Below are 15,120 nucleotides of genomic sequence, written 5' to 3'. Positions count from 1 at the left end.
GTTTTAGAGCGTGGCATAAATAGACAAATGTATATTCATAAAATGTATCAAAATTATAAAATGTTATTACATTTTCCAGATCTAGAAAAAAGCAACAAAAAAACGTAACTGCAGTTTAACTGAAGCCCGCTGGTTGAGAACCACTGTTTAAAAAATATATTATAGTTTTGTGAACTAGTGTAGAAATGTGTGTTTGTGTGACCGAATGGGTCAAAGACGACACATACAGGTAATTCACTGTACAAAAAAGCATGTTTGAAAAGACAGGCTTCAATTCTCCAGCACCACTATAATATCAATACATATCAGGTTACCATAGATGCATGTATATATATAAAAAAAATAAAAACAGAACCAAAAAGTCTTCATGTATAATACACTCCTCAGGTACGTGAACTCTGCTACTGCAAGCTCCTGAGGGTGAGCGGGGGTTGTGTTACAGGTTGATGAGGCCATGTTTTTAAATGTAAATTCCTGACAATCACATGGTATATTCCAGACCACTGCCAAAAATGACCTCAGTCTAGCCACCAGATCCTTACAGTTCAGAAAATAAACAGAGAGAGGATAGTGGGAAGAGGTATGGAGCGTAACATACATGGCAGAAAGAGAAAATGCACACATCAAGGGATCTGGGCAAATACGTTTCAATGGTCATCAGGCGAACAAACAGAAATAGGTTCCTGTATCTAAAACAAAAAAAAAGGCCCGTACGCATGTCCAGTTCATTGAAACCCCTCTTGAACCTCTCCCTTTCCTTTTAATCATGAATGAATATAAGGAGAGGCTGCAGAGGCAACGTGATTCAGTCTCTTTGAGAAAGGAGAGGATGATGGCAGGATGGAGCGCTGGAGAAAGCTGGTTTCTCTCATTCCATCTTGATTTCTTTTTATTTGCCCTCATCTTCTCTCAGTGTACATTGGCCTGCGCAATGGAGATTATCTCCTGGATTTCCCGCACCATCATGATGCGTGTTAGCATGTGTTCCAGTTGCTCGCTCGTGATTGGCTGAGTGGAGTACCATATAGGGCTGTTTGGTGCCACAACCGGCTCTGGTGTCAGGTAATACGTGTCATTACGACCCTTGGCAGTCTGAGGGCTGATGACAGACAACAGAAAAATCAGGGAGAGGCAGAAAAGGAAAGTTATATTATACGTATTTGATCAAATCAGTGGCTCACCATTTGAAGAGATAAAAGTCATAGAGCTTGATAGGACAACGCAGCGGGTTCTCTGGGTCCTCAGCCTGTTCTGCGTACATGTCATCTGTCACTAGAACAAAAAAAGATGAGATTCATAACTTTCCACAGCTTTTGACCAATGAATTTAATGACTTCCTATCCAGTTGTTCACGGTAAAATTACCCATCATACAAACAAAAGTATTTCTAACCAATATTTTCAATTATATTATAGGCATTATCATCTCGTCAAAGGCATCAGCGATATCTGATTTCTGAAGGATAATGTGACACTGAAAAAGTAATAAATTACAATTTAACATATATTAAAATAGAAAACTATTTTAAATCGTAATATTTCAATACAAATAAATGCAGCCTTGTTGAGCAAAGGAGATTTGGAGAATTGTAAGTTTAAAATATTTATCTTGTAACATGTGACAACATCCAGCCTAATATAATGGCTAACCTTTCTGTCCAACATGATGGGGCCCGACTCCTTTCAGGTAGCGGATGCTGGTGCTCTTGTCTTTAGGGTTGGTGGGGTTCTTCTTGGTGTGTCTGAGCACTTTGGAGAAGGCCACTTTCAAATGCTGCTCCACTGTGGTCAAGTGGAAGTACCTGTGCAGAGACAACATTTAGCCCTGAACACTCACTGCCAGCATGCTTAAAGAATTGAGAATGGAAGGAGACACACTTGGTGTTGAAGTACATCAGTGTAGTAAGGAGAGTGGATGGAGAATGAGCTCCCAGCTGCTTACACTCCCACAGCATCTCCTCTGTCACATGACTTGGGATAATATAGCCTGGCAAATACAACGAAAATTAGCATACACTCCACAAGACTCCAAAGCAGATGATTTCAAATCACACACATACTTCTTACCAAGAGGGTGAACACTGGGCCTCCACTCCTCGAGAATTTTGTGTAAACACTGACAAAACCGGCTGTAGTACTGATCAGAGAAGATGTCATCTACCCTACCGTTCTCAAACATGTACTAAACGTAAACAAGAAAAGGAAATCAGCTTATTAAAACTAAAGATCCAAAAGGAATCAGTAGAAACAAAAAGAAGGCATTACATAAGGAGATATACGACATACTTTCTGTATACATAAAAATACATAGTATAGTGAATCAGGCTCAAACGGCTCCCCCTCCAGCCCACGAGACTCTTGGGTCATCAGAGACAGAGCCAAGTTCAACTCGCCCACTGAACTTGAGACAAGATCGTCCTGGAAGCGCAGTGGCTGTCGACCTGCAGAGACAGATATTAATAAACATCACTAGAGGCTTGACAAAAATAGTTTAGTTCTGGCCATGGACATGTTTAAGGGAATGAAATTTAAGACTTGAATAGATATGAAAAAAATGTAAAGCAATTTTGCAACAAAAAAAATATTTTATATGCACTACTGTTCAAAAGTTTGGGGTCACTAAGATTTTTTTGTTGTTGTTGTTGAAAAGATTCTTATCTTGTGAAATATTACATTTTAAAATTAGATTTTAGTTATTTATTAATTTGGCACTCAATGTTTGATTTTTATTATCAATGTTGAAAATTGTGCTGCTTTATATTTTAGTCACATTTTTTTTTCAGGAAACTTTGATGACTAGAAAGAACAAAAGAAAAATAACAGCATTTATTTGAAATCTTTTGTAACATTATAAATGTCTTTACTGTCACCTTTGGTCAATTTATTGCATCTTTGCAGAATAAAAGTAATTAATTTCTCTTCATGTTTTCTAGTTACAGTTCTTAGCTGGATTAAATTCATGAATTACACTATTCATGCTTATACATGAAAACAGCAAACAACATTTTTTACAAGTTTACTTTTTCTATACTTTTCAAGATATTTAAGATATTGAATAGTGACTATAAAACATATACTATAAAAAAATGTAATACATTTTAAACGGATGCGTAAACACTCTAGTGACCATACAGAATTAAAACACATCAATAAGAAAGAACTACTAATAGAGGGTATATGCACATTATGTCACCGTCGGCCGGAGTGACTGCGGTTACGCCCACTGAGTGGCAAAAAGATATCTAAAACAGGAAAGAGCTTTGTGATTGACTGTACAAATAGATTTGACAAGCAATCTGAGGTATATTTTTACAGACTGCCGTTTTGAGACTATCATTTTGAATAAATTTAGGGGTAAAATCATACCCTTTATATTGTATTGTTATATATTGTATGGACAACTTCATATAATTAAATATTTAACATGTATTTATTTAATATTTAAATAAACACTGACAAAAACTATACACGTTTTAAAGCTGGGCGATAAATATAACATTGATACAAGTTAGGGCTGCACGATTAATCGCAATTTCCATGTAAATCGCACTAAAACCGATTTAGCTTATCGCGATTTTGAAATTGCAAAGGCTGCGATTATTTTTTTATACGTAGCTTGTCATTGATGTACGGCTCTGTAAACGCTGATCCATATTAGTGTTGGGCGATATGTTCCATTTTTATATCGTCCTATCATCAGCCTGTGAGATCGGCGATACACGATATTATCGTGAGGGGGGCGGGGCTTACTTATTTGATTATTAACTTGCTTATTTACTCGTTAATTTGCTTGTTTTATTAGTTCGTTTTATATATGAGAATTGTTTTCTATTTTGCTAGCAAAGGTGGAGTGTTTATTAATAGGCTAAATCAGGTTATTTCCCGGTATAGTGAGGTAAAAAAAGATCTTAATCATTCTTGTATCTGACTCAGAGTATTTCAACATGTCAGTGGGAAATTTACGGACACACATTATCCTCTCATGCCGTTACAGATGCAGCATTTTGAGTGCACTTCTGCACGAGATGGGAACACGTTTTAATTATTTCTTAGGTCAAGAAAGAGTCGGAGTTTGTGATGCATGTCCTCCTACCAGTGCTCTCTCTGTCTGTATGCACTTCACATATCGCACTTCAATAAGCCCAGGGGCCGGTTTCACAAAGATAGACTTTGACTATGGCTTAGATATAGTAGATAGTCAGACTTCAGATAAACATCTAAATCAGACCGTTGCACAAAGCACTTAAGACTCTGACTATCTTAAGTAGGACTACACTGCAATGCATTCTGGGTAAAATAAGACACTTTTCAAAACAAAAAACATGGCGGATCGAGTAAGCGCATTCAACCGCTCAGTGCAGTTTACCCCAGTGGAAAATATGTGTTTGTTGGAGGAGTATAAATGACGGCGTATGTTTTTATGTTTCCACTGTTCGATCGCGCCCGTGCCTCTCTCTCTCTGACACACACACACATCAGCATTGCAATCTTGACATCGCAGCCTGTTATTATGCAGCATTCACACCAAACGCGAATACAGCGTCAAATTCGCGTCTATCGCGTCTAGTTCGACGCTTGAACATTTTGAATCCATTCGCGCGTCCAAGGCGAATAGGACGCGCGTATAAAGCGAGCGTTTGAAGCGAAATAGACGGGCGTTCAGAGCTATGACTCCATATGACTCTACTAAGTTACCCCCTGTTGCGTGAGTAGTGTATTGCATTTCACGCATCGCCCGTGACGCTTGCGTCTACTGTTTGAAAGGGAGCGCGTCGATCGTTGCTCGCGTTGACTATGTAACGGCCCTACAGTTACAAGGACATTTTACTTGGGAATGTAGTAACAAGAAGAAATGTTTAAATTATGAGCCATTTTCCCTTTTCTTTTGGCAGTTTGTAATGTAACTGGTTGTTACTGCTGGTTGCCAAGGTAACAGAGTCTTAGACCTAAGTTAGCCTGGGGGTAAGGTGTCTAATTTTTTGGTCTAAATTATGTCAGTCTTTATTTTTGTGAAACAGTCTAACTTGCATTAGACTAGTCTATGAGCAAATTTTAGACTTGTCTAACACTATAGACCGGTCTAAAATAGCTTTGTGAAACCGGCCCCTGAACGCGGGTTAATGCGTTTTAAATGCCGGGAGAAATCAAAGGCAAAAATCTAAAAGTCGATCGGTTTATACTTAAACTTATGACTTGACTCCGATAAAGGAAAATGGGTTAATGTGTTTACATGACATGCATTGTCAGTTTATTCAGCATAATCGAGTTAATAACGTGCACGTAAACGCGCTCATTCCCTGAAAGTGAAATCAGAAACGGACTGAGCTTTCACTGCATTAACGGCGCGTTCTCTCAGAGACGACGATGGATATAACGGTATAGCAACTATCTTAATTTACTGGCTTAATATTTCTCTTGTGGACTTACATTATTGACAGTGAAACAATAAGAAGAATATTACTTGTTAAACAAGTGTTTGAAGTTGCTTTTGATTTTCACAGACGGCAGAGTTGTGCTGCGTTCGTGAACTAAAGACTGTTATTAGGCCTGTATAATTTTAGAGATATTATCATTAATATTTTGTAATTGTATTGTTTTTAGTGTTATTAGTGTCATTCAATGTTTTGTTAATGTGCTATGGAAACAAAATACTGACGAACAACGATGCCGTCTTCATCTTGGCTCTGTATAAGAATGATGCATCTGTTAAAACAAGCACTCTTGACAATTTGTGAATGGATCTCATACGCGCGTCGGTGATGTCGCAAGTGTGGTTATGTGGTGATGTCGTTATGAATTTAGGCAAGGCAAATTAATTGTAGTTCATAAATAATTTAATAACAATACTAGCTTCATAATAATAATAATAATAATGATTTAATACATTAATGGGAAAACGAGCTAATTATCGTATTGATATCGTCAAAGGCATCTGCCAGCAGCGATATCTCTGACTATCGTCGATACACGATACTATCGTCTATCGGCACAACCCTAATCCATATGTGCATTTTAAAGACCAACACGGGTCAAACATCTTTCCAAACATGAGAAGCATTTATGAACCTCTTGTCCAACAAAAGACAACATTTAATAACATGCTTCTATTCCAAACTCACTTCATAACGACAGTTGAGCATCCTTCTGTGAGATAATGTGGCTTCTTTCACAGAATAAGGCAGTTGTGAGTTTATTAGTCATGTTTAATTAATCAATCAAAACGTTTCAATCTTCTGTTTATTCAGCTACAGCGATGATGCCCAATAGGGATTTCCTAGAACGATGTGTGCACGGTAGCTTAGAAATCTAGACGCACCCTAGCGGCAGCAAAATTTATTTTGCAGCCAGGGTAGTCTAGCAACTCTCCATTGACTTTCGAGCTGGAAAAACCAAAATTAGGTCAGGCCAATCACATCGTGTATAGAGCAGGCGGGGCGGGCTTAACATAATGACGACAGAGTTGCGACGGTTCCTGCTACTTGAAAACAAAGAATGGCTGCTGTTGCTGGCGAACAGTCTTTCGAATCGGGTTTGGCCGCGACTCTGGAGGACTTGGGAGTTAAGTTTTTCTTTGAGAAAAGAACAAAGAACATCACTTAAGTCATTCTTAAAAAAGGAAGATGTGTTCGTAGTTTTGCCGGCCAGATATGGCAAAAGTTGAATCTATCATCAACTAACGTTAGCTCCGCTGGTGGGAAAACGCTCTGGTTGGTTGAAGCGCTGTCCTATTGCGTGCAGAGGAAATTTGAAAGACAGCCGTTTATCCCGCCCTTCGGATTGAGCCGTGTCTATGGTGAGTTACCAGACCTAACATCTTGATGTAGGTCTGGCTTGCCAGGCTATGTGCACGGGGCATATTTGGCGTGTCTGTACGAGAGCGCCCTCTGGCGTTCAGATGGAGCAGCATTTACTACCGATCAGCCGTGCTGCACTGACAAGCTGTACATAAAATAAATCGCAGCCTTTGCCAAATCGCGTGTGGTTTCATTGCGATTAATTGTGCAGCCCTAACAAATGATCACCCAGATTTAGACCTACATATAATGTATTTATATAAAGCGTTTACAGACCAATTTGCTTTATGTATTTCCCCCGTGTCGAAATCAGGCACATATAAAAGTCAGGAAACATGATTCCTGGCTGCATGTCAATATCCATGGATCACTGGATCTTTGGTAAATTGTAAGGAACACTATAACGAGTCCAACTTTTAATTTAAACTGATAATTGTTTGTTTTACTAGCGTTTTCGCTGTTTCCCCTATTAAATCCAGTCATGGCTCTTTTGCCACTCAGTCCACCTGAAGGGGCGTGTTCCGGCGGGAAAGTGATGTCAGTGCATACACTATACTAAAACTGACAAACAAACAAATAAATATATATATAAATAAATAGTGCAGATTGGTAGCTGCTTTTGAATACTTCCAGGTGCATGTGTACACATTATTGATAAATTCTTGAAGGCTATTGCTTTATTTTGTCATGAAATTTCACTCGTATTGCTATCAACTACTGAAATTTTAGTATAGTGATAACCCTATATTGAGCGGTGGTATATAAAAAGAGAAATCGCACACGAGACAGAAACGTAAACTCACGTCCAATCGGTGCCAGCTTATTTTGTTCATTCTTGTCCAGCTCAGCATTTTTGCGCTGAACCCAAAGCCTCCACACCTCCAGTCCTTCCTCAGGCTTCAGCGTGTTGGGAAGGATCAGCTCAGGAGGAGGTTCCACTTGTGGCTCCGCCTCTGTCTGCGCCTGATAAACATAGAACATCATCATTGACACATTACTTTGCCAAAGAAGTTATGCGCATTTTTCACTATGGTTAAATGCACCACTAAAACCTGCAAAAATACTTGAGATGGCCTGAGAGCTATGAATACTTAAGCATGCAGGATTCCTCCTAGAATGTGTTCACCTGTAGGTGGAGCTGTTGTTCCTGAGCCTCCCCATCTTGTATGTGCTGATGCTGTTGCTGCGGATCCCATATATGAAGGGCCTGCGTCGTCCCAGAGTAAGCGCCCCCTACAGTCTGCACTGCTACAGGGATGTGAATGTTTCCATTCATAAACTGTGCTGGGAACAGCGAATGTACAACTTCCTCCTGAGTGGTCAATCCTGAGCCAGTGGACACTGGAACGGCCACTGCTCCGCCAGCCTGAGACGCACCAATTATCATCTTGTCTTTGTCTTTATCGGTATGCGAGGCCTGTACCTGCACGGTGCTGTAGGCCTCCTGAGGTATGGCAATGTGGGCCACGCCTTGCTGCTGTGGGCTCGAGTACACAGGTATGGTCCAGGTCTCACCGGCTGGGCCTGTGATGGTACCGGTGGCACTGTAGAGATGAGTGCTATCAACGGTCAGCAGGTCTGGTCGAAGTGACAAGTAGCCCTGCTGTTGGCCCTGTGGGATGGCCAGTACAGTAGCCAGCTGCTGCCCTTGAGGAAGCGAGTAGGACACAACTGTCGGAACGTCCACCTTGCGTTTCTTCGCAGGCTGGAGGACAGCAGGTGAGACTCCAGGTCGTCTCTCTATCTCCCTGGGGGAGCCCTGCTGCTGAGGGGGGGACAGAGCCTCCACAGTCTGAATCTGAATCTGCTGGCCTCCGGCAACCGCTGCCACCAGCTGGGCCTGGATCTGAGAAACACACCCACGTTACAAATATGAATCTAAAATGCATAAACTGTAGAAGGTGATCATGTTTTGGTGTGCATTACCTGTTGGTGTTGTTCCTCTGTAAGTTCGCCCTGTTGTACCAGCTGTGTTGTGGTAATTCCTTGTAGCTGCTGATGGGTGGGAGACGCCACCTGAAGCACCTGACCCTGCTCACCCTGGATCTGCACCTGCCAATGGGGAGATGGAGAGGCATTTACAGCAGGGAACAACAAGAAGGATGGCCCGCTGGCCTGGAGTAAGGTGGTTTGCAGTGCATGTCATTGTGTTTTCGGAAAAATGTTGGTGTGTATTTTTACTCTTTGTTAAAGAAAAAATATATATTTTTAATGAACAAAAAAATTTAATGTTCAAAAAAAAATTCTTATCAATGTTTAAAACAGTTATATATATATATATAACATGTATATATACACTACCGGTCAAAAGTTTTAGATAGGATTTTTTATGTTTTTAAAAGAAGTCTCTTCTGCTCACCAAGGCTGCATTTATTTGATAATTATTTTTTTATTTTTTTAAGTATTATTGTGAAATATTATGACAATTTAAAATGACTGTTTTCTATTTCAATATATTTTAAAGTGTAATTTATTCCTGTGATCAAAGCTGAATTTTCAGCATCATTACTCCAGTCTTCAGTGTCACATGATCCTTCAGAAATCATTCTAATATGATGATTTGATTAATATGACATTCAAACATTCATTATTATTATCAATGTTGAAAACAGTTGTGTACACATTTTTTTTCAAAATTCTTTGATGAATAGAAAGTTCAAAAGAACAGCATTTATTTAAAATAGAATATTTTCTAACATTATAAATGTCTTTACTGTCACTTTTGATCAGTTTAAAGGTCCCGTATTATGCCCCTTTTCACAAGATGTAAAATAAGTCTCTGATGTCCCCAGAGTGTGTATGTGAAGTTTCAGCTCAAAATACCCAACAGATCATTTTTTACAGCATGTTTAAATCGTCATTTTTTGGGGCTCAGAAAAACGCGCTGTTTTAGTGTGTGCCCTTTAAATGCAAATGAGCTGCTGCTGGACGACCCAGGGGGCGGAGCTTCATGAGCTCACGCTCAGTCTCTCAGGACAATTTCATCTCACGGAATGATGATAATATCAGAAAATCTCAGTAATGGTGTTCATTTCGAGTTGGACAATAATGCCTACAGAGTCAGAGTGCTGTATAGAGATGAAACAGGTATAGTTTAGTAGTTTAATTACGGTTATTATAACGTATTTGTCATCTGCTTGTATGTATCCATTATTTATTAATAGCCTACAAGTCTGCTGTTTCTGACCAGGTCCGAATGATGATCAAACATATACTGATGAGTTTAATAAAGTTTATTGTACATAACACAAAAGATGAAGCGTCAGTTTTACTTCAGAAAATCACCGTAAGAGCTGAGTAAACACAGTAAGTTATAAGAAGTGCGCAAGTACATAAACGAATTTCGGTAGAGCTGAGGGAGCATTCCTGTGGGCGGAGGTCAGTCAAAAAACTGTTCTACTGACGTCATTAAAGAAGGAAGTAGAGGGATGTAGTCCAAACGGGCCGTTCGATGTAGACGACTTCAGTTAAATAAAATATCTCGCTTGGCATTGAACTTTGAGCTTTATAATTTTACAGATATTATTTATACTCTAACAGCAACATTACACACTAACTAAAGTTTGAAACATGGGATCACGAAGAACGGGACCTTTAACTCATCCTTGATGAATAAAAGTATTGATTTATTTTATTTCTTTCCCCAAAAAATTAAATTAAAATTCTTACTGACCCCAAACTTTCAACGGTAGAGTTTAATGTTACAAAAGCTTTAGATTTCAGATAAATGCTGTTCTTTTGAACTTTATATACATCAAAGCATCATGAAATAAAAATGTAAAAAACTGTTTTCAACACTGATAATAATCATAAATGTTTCTTGAGCATCAAATCATCATATTAGAGTGATTTCTGAAGGATCATGTGACACTGAAGACTGGAGTAATGATGCTGAAAATTCAGCTTTGATCACAGGAATAAATTACACTTTACTATATATTCACATAGAAAACAGCTAATTTACATTATAATAATATTTCACAATATTACTGTTTTTGTTTGTATTTTTAATCAAATAAATACAGCCTTGGTGAGCAGAAGAGACTTCTTTTAAAAACATTAAAAATCTTACCGATCTAAAACTTTTGACCAGTAGTGTATATGGGGGGGGGGGGTTTCTTTACAAGTTTTTCTGGATTGTTTTTTTTTTTGAGGAATATAAAGTAAATATTCTGAGACAATACATTGAGCTTAATTTCAATAAAAGCTGTTTTTGGACTAACAAGGAAGTTTTGAGTTCTGAAACTTACAGGATATTTTCATAGTACAAAATTTGACTTCTCAATTCATGACCCCTTTAAATGTTATTTCTTTACTTCTAGAACAATACATGGCCAACATCTTTCTGTAAAAGGTGCTAAGTTCACACTGCACTTGAGATGTCCACAAATTATAACATTATCCTTAAAATGCAAGCAGCTCCAAAGCAACTATAAGGGCAATTAAAATGTTACAGTCCCAGGACAGAAAAATCTGATCCAAATCAGTTAATGATTTTTTCTGTGGTAAAAAAAAAATACATTCAAATTTCTAAATTGCACAACACAAAGCAGACATTCTATCAACAAAGGAAGGATAATCAGCATGATTGGGAGCACCGTCCGTCATGCCTGAAACTCATGATCTACACTGTAACAAAATAAATAAATAAAAATTACACTCAGAGGGGAAAAAATGCCCTGCAGGAAACTTATAACATGCACTTCTTCATAGTTCATCCAAAAGTGAAAATCCAGTCAGCATTTACTCATTGTTTTAAACCTGTATGACTGTCTTCTGTGAAACACAACAGAAGATATTTTAAGAAATGTCTGTGTTCTTTCATTCAAACATTCAATGTCAACTCTCACCAAAACTGTTTGGTAACCAGCATTCTTCAAAACATCTTATTATGTGTTCCTAACAAGAAAAGTCATACTGGTTTGGAACGACATGATGGTAAGTAAATGACAGAATTTTCATTTTTAGGTGAACTGTCTCTTTTTTTTAATGTAATATTACAGTATTTATTATAAATGCTTTATCCATGCACATTGTTGTTATTTTATTTTTTTCAAAATTCCTGTGCCCTCGTGATTTTTTTAATCAAAATAACTTCCACTTCCTCTTGCAGTGACTTCTTTTCTCTTCTCTTTTGATGTGTTTTCTGGCAGGAGGGTGGAACAACCTGTCACTTACATGAGATCACAGTAATAGCAAACCACAATGATCCAATCAATTCTCAATGGACATAATCAAGTCACACCCTACATTTGTTCTTGTTCAAGGCTCCGTTTCACTCGGATATACGTCACAATAGGGAAGAAAAGACTATCGCAACTTGCGTTTCATGCCGACTTTTGTCCAACAACCACAGTTTGCCTGGTAATCATTGTATAATTGCAAAAAAAAACAGAATGACAGAGTCATACCTGTACTTGGATCTGCTGTTCAGATGCCTGATGCACAGCTGCAGCCAGCTGGGGGGAGATCTGTGTAGACGTCACCTGCACCTGCGCAAAGATAAAACAGAAATGTGACTACTAGTTTTAACTTATAAAATCACAACTAAAACAACAATGAAAAGTGATTCCATTCATACCGGACATGCCAGCTCCAACAATGACCCTGCCACCTCTGTGCTGTCCGTGTAGATGCAGTTGGCACCCTGCTGGTACACCATAGTGGTGGTGGTGCCGGTGCTCTGCTGACTGAACTCCTGCAGCACCTCTGGGCCTTTGGAGGCCAGCGACTCCAGAAACTCTTTCATGCGGTGCTGAGGTATAGTGCGTGCCTTTTGCCGCACATACTCGTCGAACGAGATCGCACCGCCTTCAATGGGCTCATTCATGACAGGTCAATCCACCCTGCACAGGAGCCTGGAACACAAGGAAGGGGTTTAAATGATGGCACACTACCAGTCAAAATTTGACAAAAAAACTAATTTATGTTTCCCATGATCTTCCAAGCACTTCAAATTAAAAGCATTATTATTCTTTGGGATAATACAGTCCTAATTATTCATGAATTTTGGCATTTATGTTTTTATAGATTATTAATGAACTAATTTAGTCACAGATCAAAACCAACCTACATAAACATGAAAAAAGCTTATAAGCTTAAAAAAAAAAAGTCAATACAGGCAAATAATATTAAGCATTTTAAGTGAACATGTTAAACAGTAATAAGATATTTTGTATCACTGCTAGTTCTACATTAGCATATGAAGTATTCAGTACAATCTCTCCACATGATGTAGATTTAATTTAATTTTGAATAATGCACCAGCAGCCAATCCAACCATAAACATGAAATCTGCATGCATCCTTGTGCATTTTAGGTATAACTGTATAAACTGAAGTTTCATGTATAAAATGTGTTTCATGTGATTTAGTAGTGATGAAGAGCTCTGTGTATTAAACATGCAGATGAAAATAGCCTATAACCTTGCTGGACTTTGGACCCCCTCGAGCAAAATAAATGAGTTGCATTGAGGTTGTCCTCAAATCACAAAGCAAATTCCTAACAATCAAATATTACCTTTTTTGAATCAGAAGACATGAGCAATAATTAAGATTATATGTGACTGTAAACTAGCTCTGTTTATGGTCAATCGCATACTGGACCACTCAGTGCTTTTGCCTAGAAAATATGCTAGCATCAATGCTAACTCGCTACCCTTTGTCAAATGAAACTTCGAAACTACAAAAAACGTGCAAGGACTTGGATTACGGCATCAAATATATTTATGATATGCTGCTATGTGATACTAGCCGTTATTCCCAGGGTAAATGCGGTAATGCGCGCGCAGTTGAATGGCTAGCGTGAGCTCGCGTGCTAATCATCCCATGCTACCTTAAATAAAAGCCAAAGCAATTTCCGCCAAAACACGCCGTTCAAAAAACAAAAACCCCACTAAAGCTCATCTAAATCTGACCGTGCACATGTAAAGTCCGTTTGCTTTGCTATATCTCGTTATTTTTGCACTCAAACACATTTGTCTTTATTTAAGTGCGATTTATGTCGTGACGTGTGCTTATTCTGCTACACACAAATGAAACGGTTAAAACCCCGCTGCGGCCGACTGCAAATATGTCCTACCGTATTGAAAAATACACAAACGCGCTGCTTGGACGGCTTGGAAGGCTGTAAATGTTATTTTTTTAATAATGATGTTTGCGATAGAGCTGACGGAAGTAGGCCTGCTGTGACAGCGCAAGACCCCGGGCTGTCCTGTAGCGTGAAGGCGGGGACGGAATCGCAGCTCCCCCTTCCGGCTCCACTGCTGCCGCACGCACATTCACAATGCCATGAACGCGGAGCACAGTGTTGCCAGATCATGCCAGATCGCGAAAATTTCATTTATGCAATTTTCTTTATAAGTAATTAAAAAAAGTTTGTAGTGTTAAAAAGAAGAAAATCAAGGAGTACATTGATCGGGAACCCATGTATTCTGCTCAATAATCAACTGAGAAACGATTCAATTTGTAACACTTAGCCTATATAGAAAAACAGAATGAACAATTTGATAATCAAAAAGCATAATAATAAAACCATTAATATTTAGACAACTTAAAAATACAATATTTAGTAAAAAATTATTATATAGAAATTCTAAAGTAATAAAGTGACTGATAAATGCATTTTAAAACGCCTTTTTTCTAACAATCTTCAAAAACTTGAGGCTGTTGTTGTTGTTGTTAGTAGTAGTAGTAGCATTAATGTTGAGTATACAGAACTTATTTATGAACTAAACTAAGTATTATATTTTTAATTTATGTTTTATTTAATTTATTTTGTATTTATGGTTATCTTTAGATTAGCCTAACAAATTTCAGACTTTGATCTATTTTTCAACAGCATCATAATTCAATACTTGATTAACAGATTTTTCAATTAATCTACTGGGTTCTCAGTTAATTTCACATTTTCTAAATTGATTTTTATAATTATTATTGCGTCAACAGTAGGCCTTGGTAAGGATATTTCATTCACTGAACACTGATTCACTGTTGGTCACTTTATCATCATGCTATGGGTGGCCAAAACACCCCATAGTTAGAACACTCTTAAGGTGATGATACACAGGGCAACTTTTTGAGCAATGTTGCCGTCAATGGGCAACCAGATGAGACACAGGGCCCACGACCTATCTAAATTATCCAGATAGAAATGTATTGCCCATCTCCAATGGGAAAGTGGCCTAGCAACAATTGCTCGGCAAGATTGCCCAGCAACATTGCTCAAAAAGTTGCCCTGTGTATCATCACCTTTAGAACCAAAGCTTAACCAGGTAGTGACTGATAATTATAATGAATAATAATAATATGATCATTCTAATCACAGTC

At 38.3% G+C, this 15,120-nt stretch overlaps 1 protein-coding gene across 1 annotated transcript; it reads right to left on the bottom strand.

The window, feature by feature from the left end:
• Window positions 1-233: 233 nt before the first annotated feature.
• Window positions 234-14,074, bottom strand: qrich1 (glutamine-rich 1). Its single transcript, XM_084101147.1, has 12 exons — window positions 13,874-14,074; window positions 12,375-12,651; window positions 12,205-12,285; window positions 8,720-8,845; window positions 7,920-8,639; window positions 7,597-7,756; window positions 2,286-2,440; window positions 2,067-2,181; window positions 1,878-1,986; window positions 1,650-1,801; window positions 1,182-1,272; window positions 234-1,099 (listed from the first exon to the last, which is right to left on the bottom strand). The coding sequence occupies exons 2-12, from the start codon at window positions 12,621-12,623 to the stop codon at window positions 910-912; spliced, it is 2,148 nt and encodes a 715-aa protein (XP_083957273.1). The 5' UTR covers window positions 12,624-12,651; window positions 13,874-14,074; the 3' UTR covers window positions 234-909.
• Window positions 14,075-15,120: the final 1,046 nt, after the last annotated feature.

This window comes from Abramis brama (assembly GCF_963993115.1).
Source record: "Abramis brama genome assembly, chromosome: 23".
Classification (NCBI taxonomy): domain Eukaryota; kingdom Metazoa; phylum Chordata; class Actinopteri; order Cypriniformes; family Leuciscidae; genus Abramis; species Abramis brama.
The sequence above is the reverse complement of the archived record's forward strand: the minus strand, read 5'-3'. Positions and strand labels throughout refer to the sequence as shown.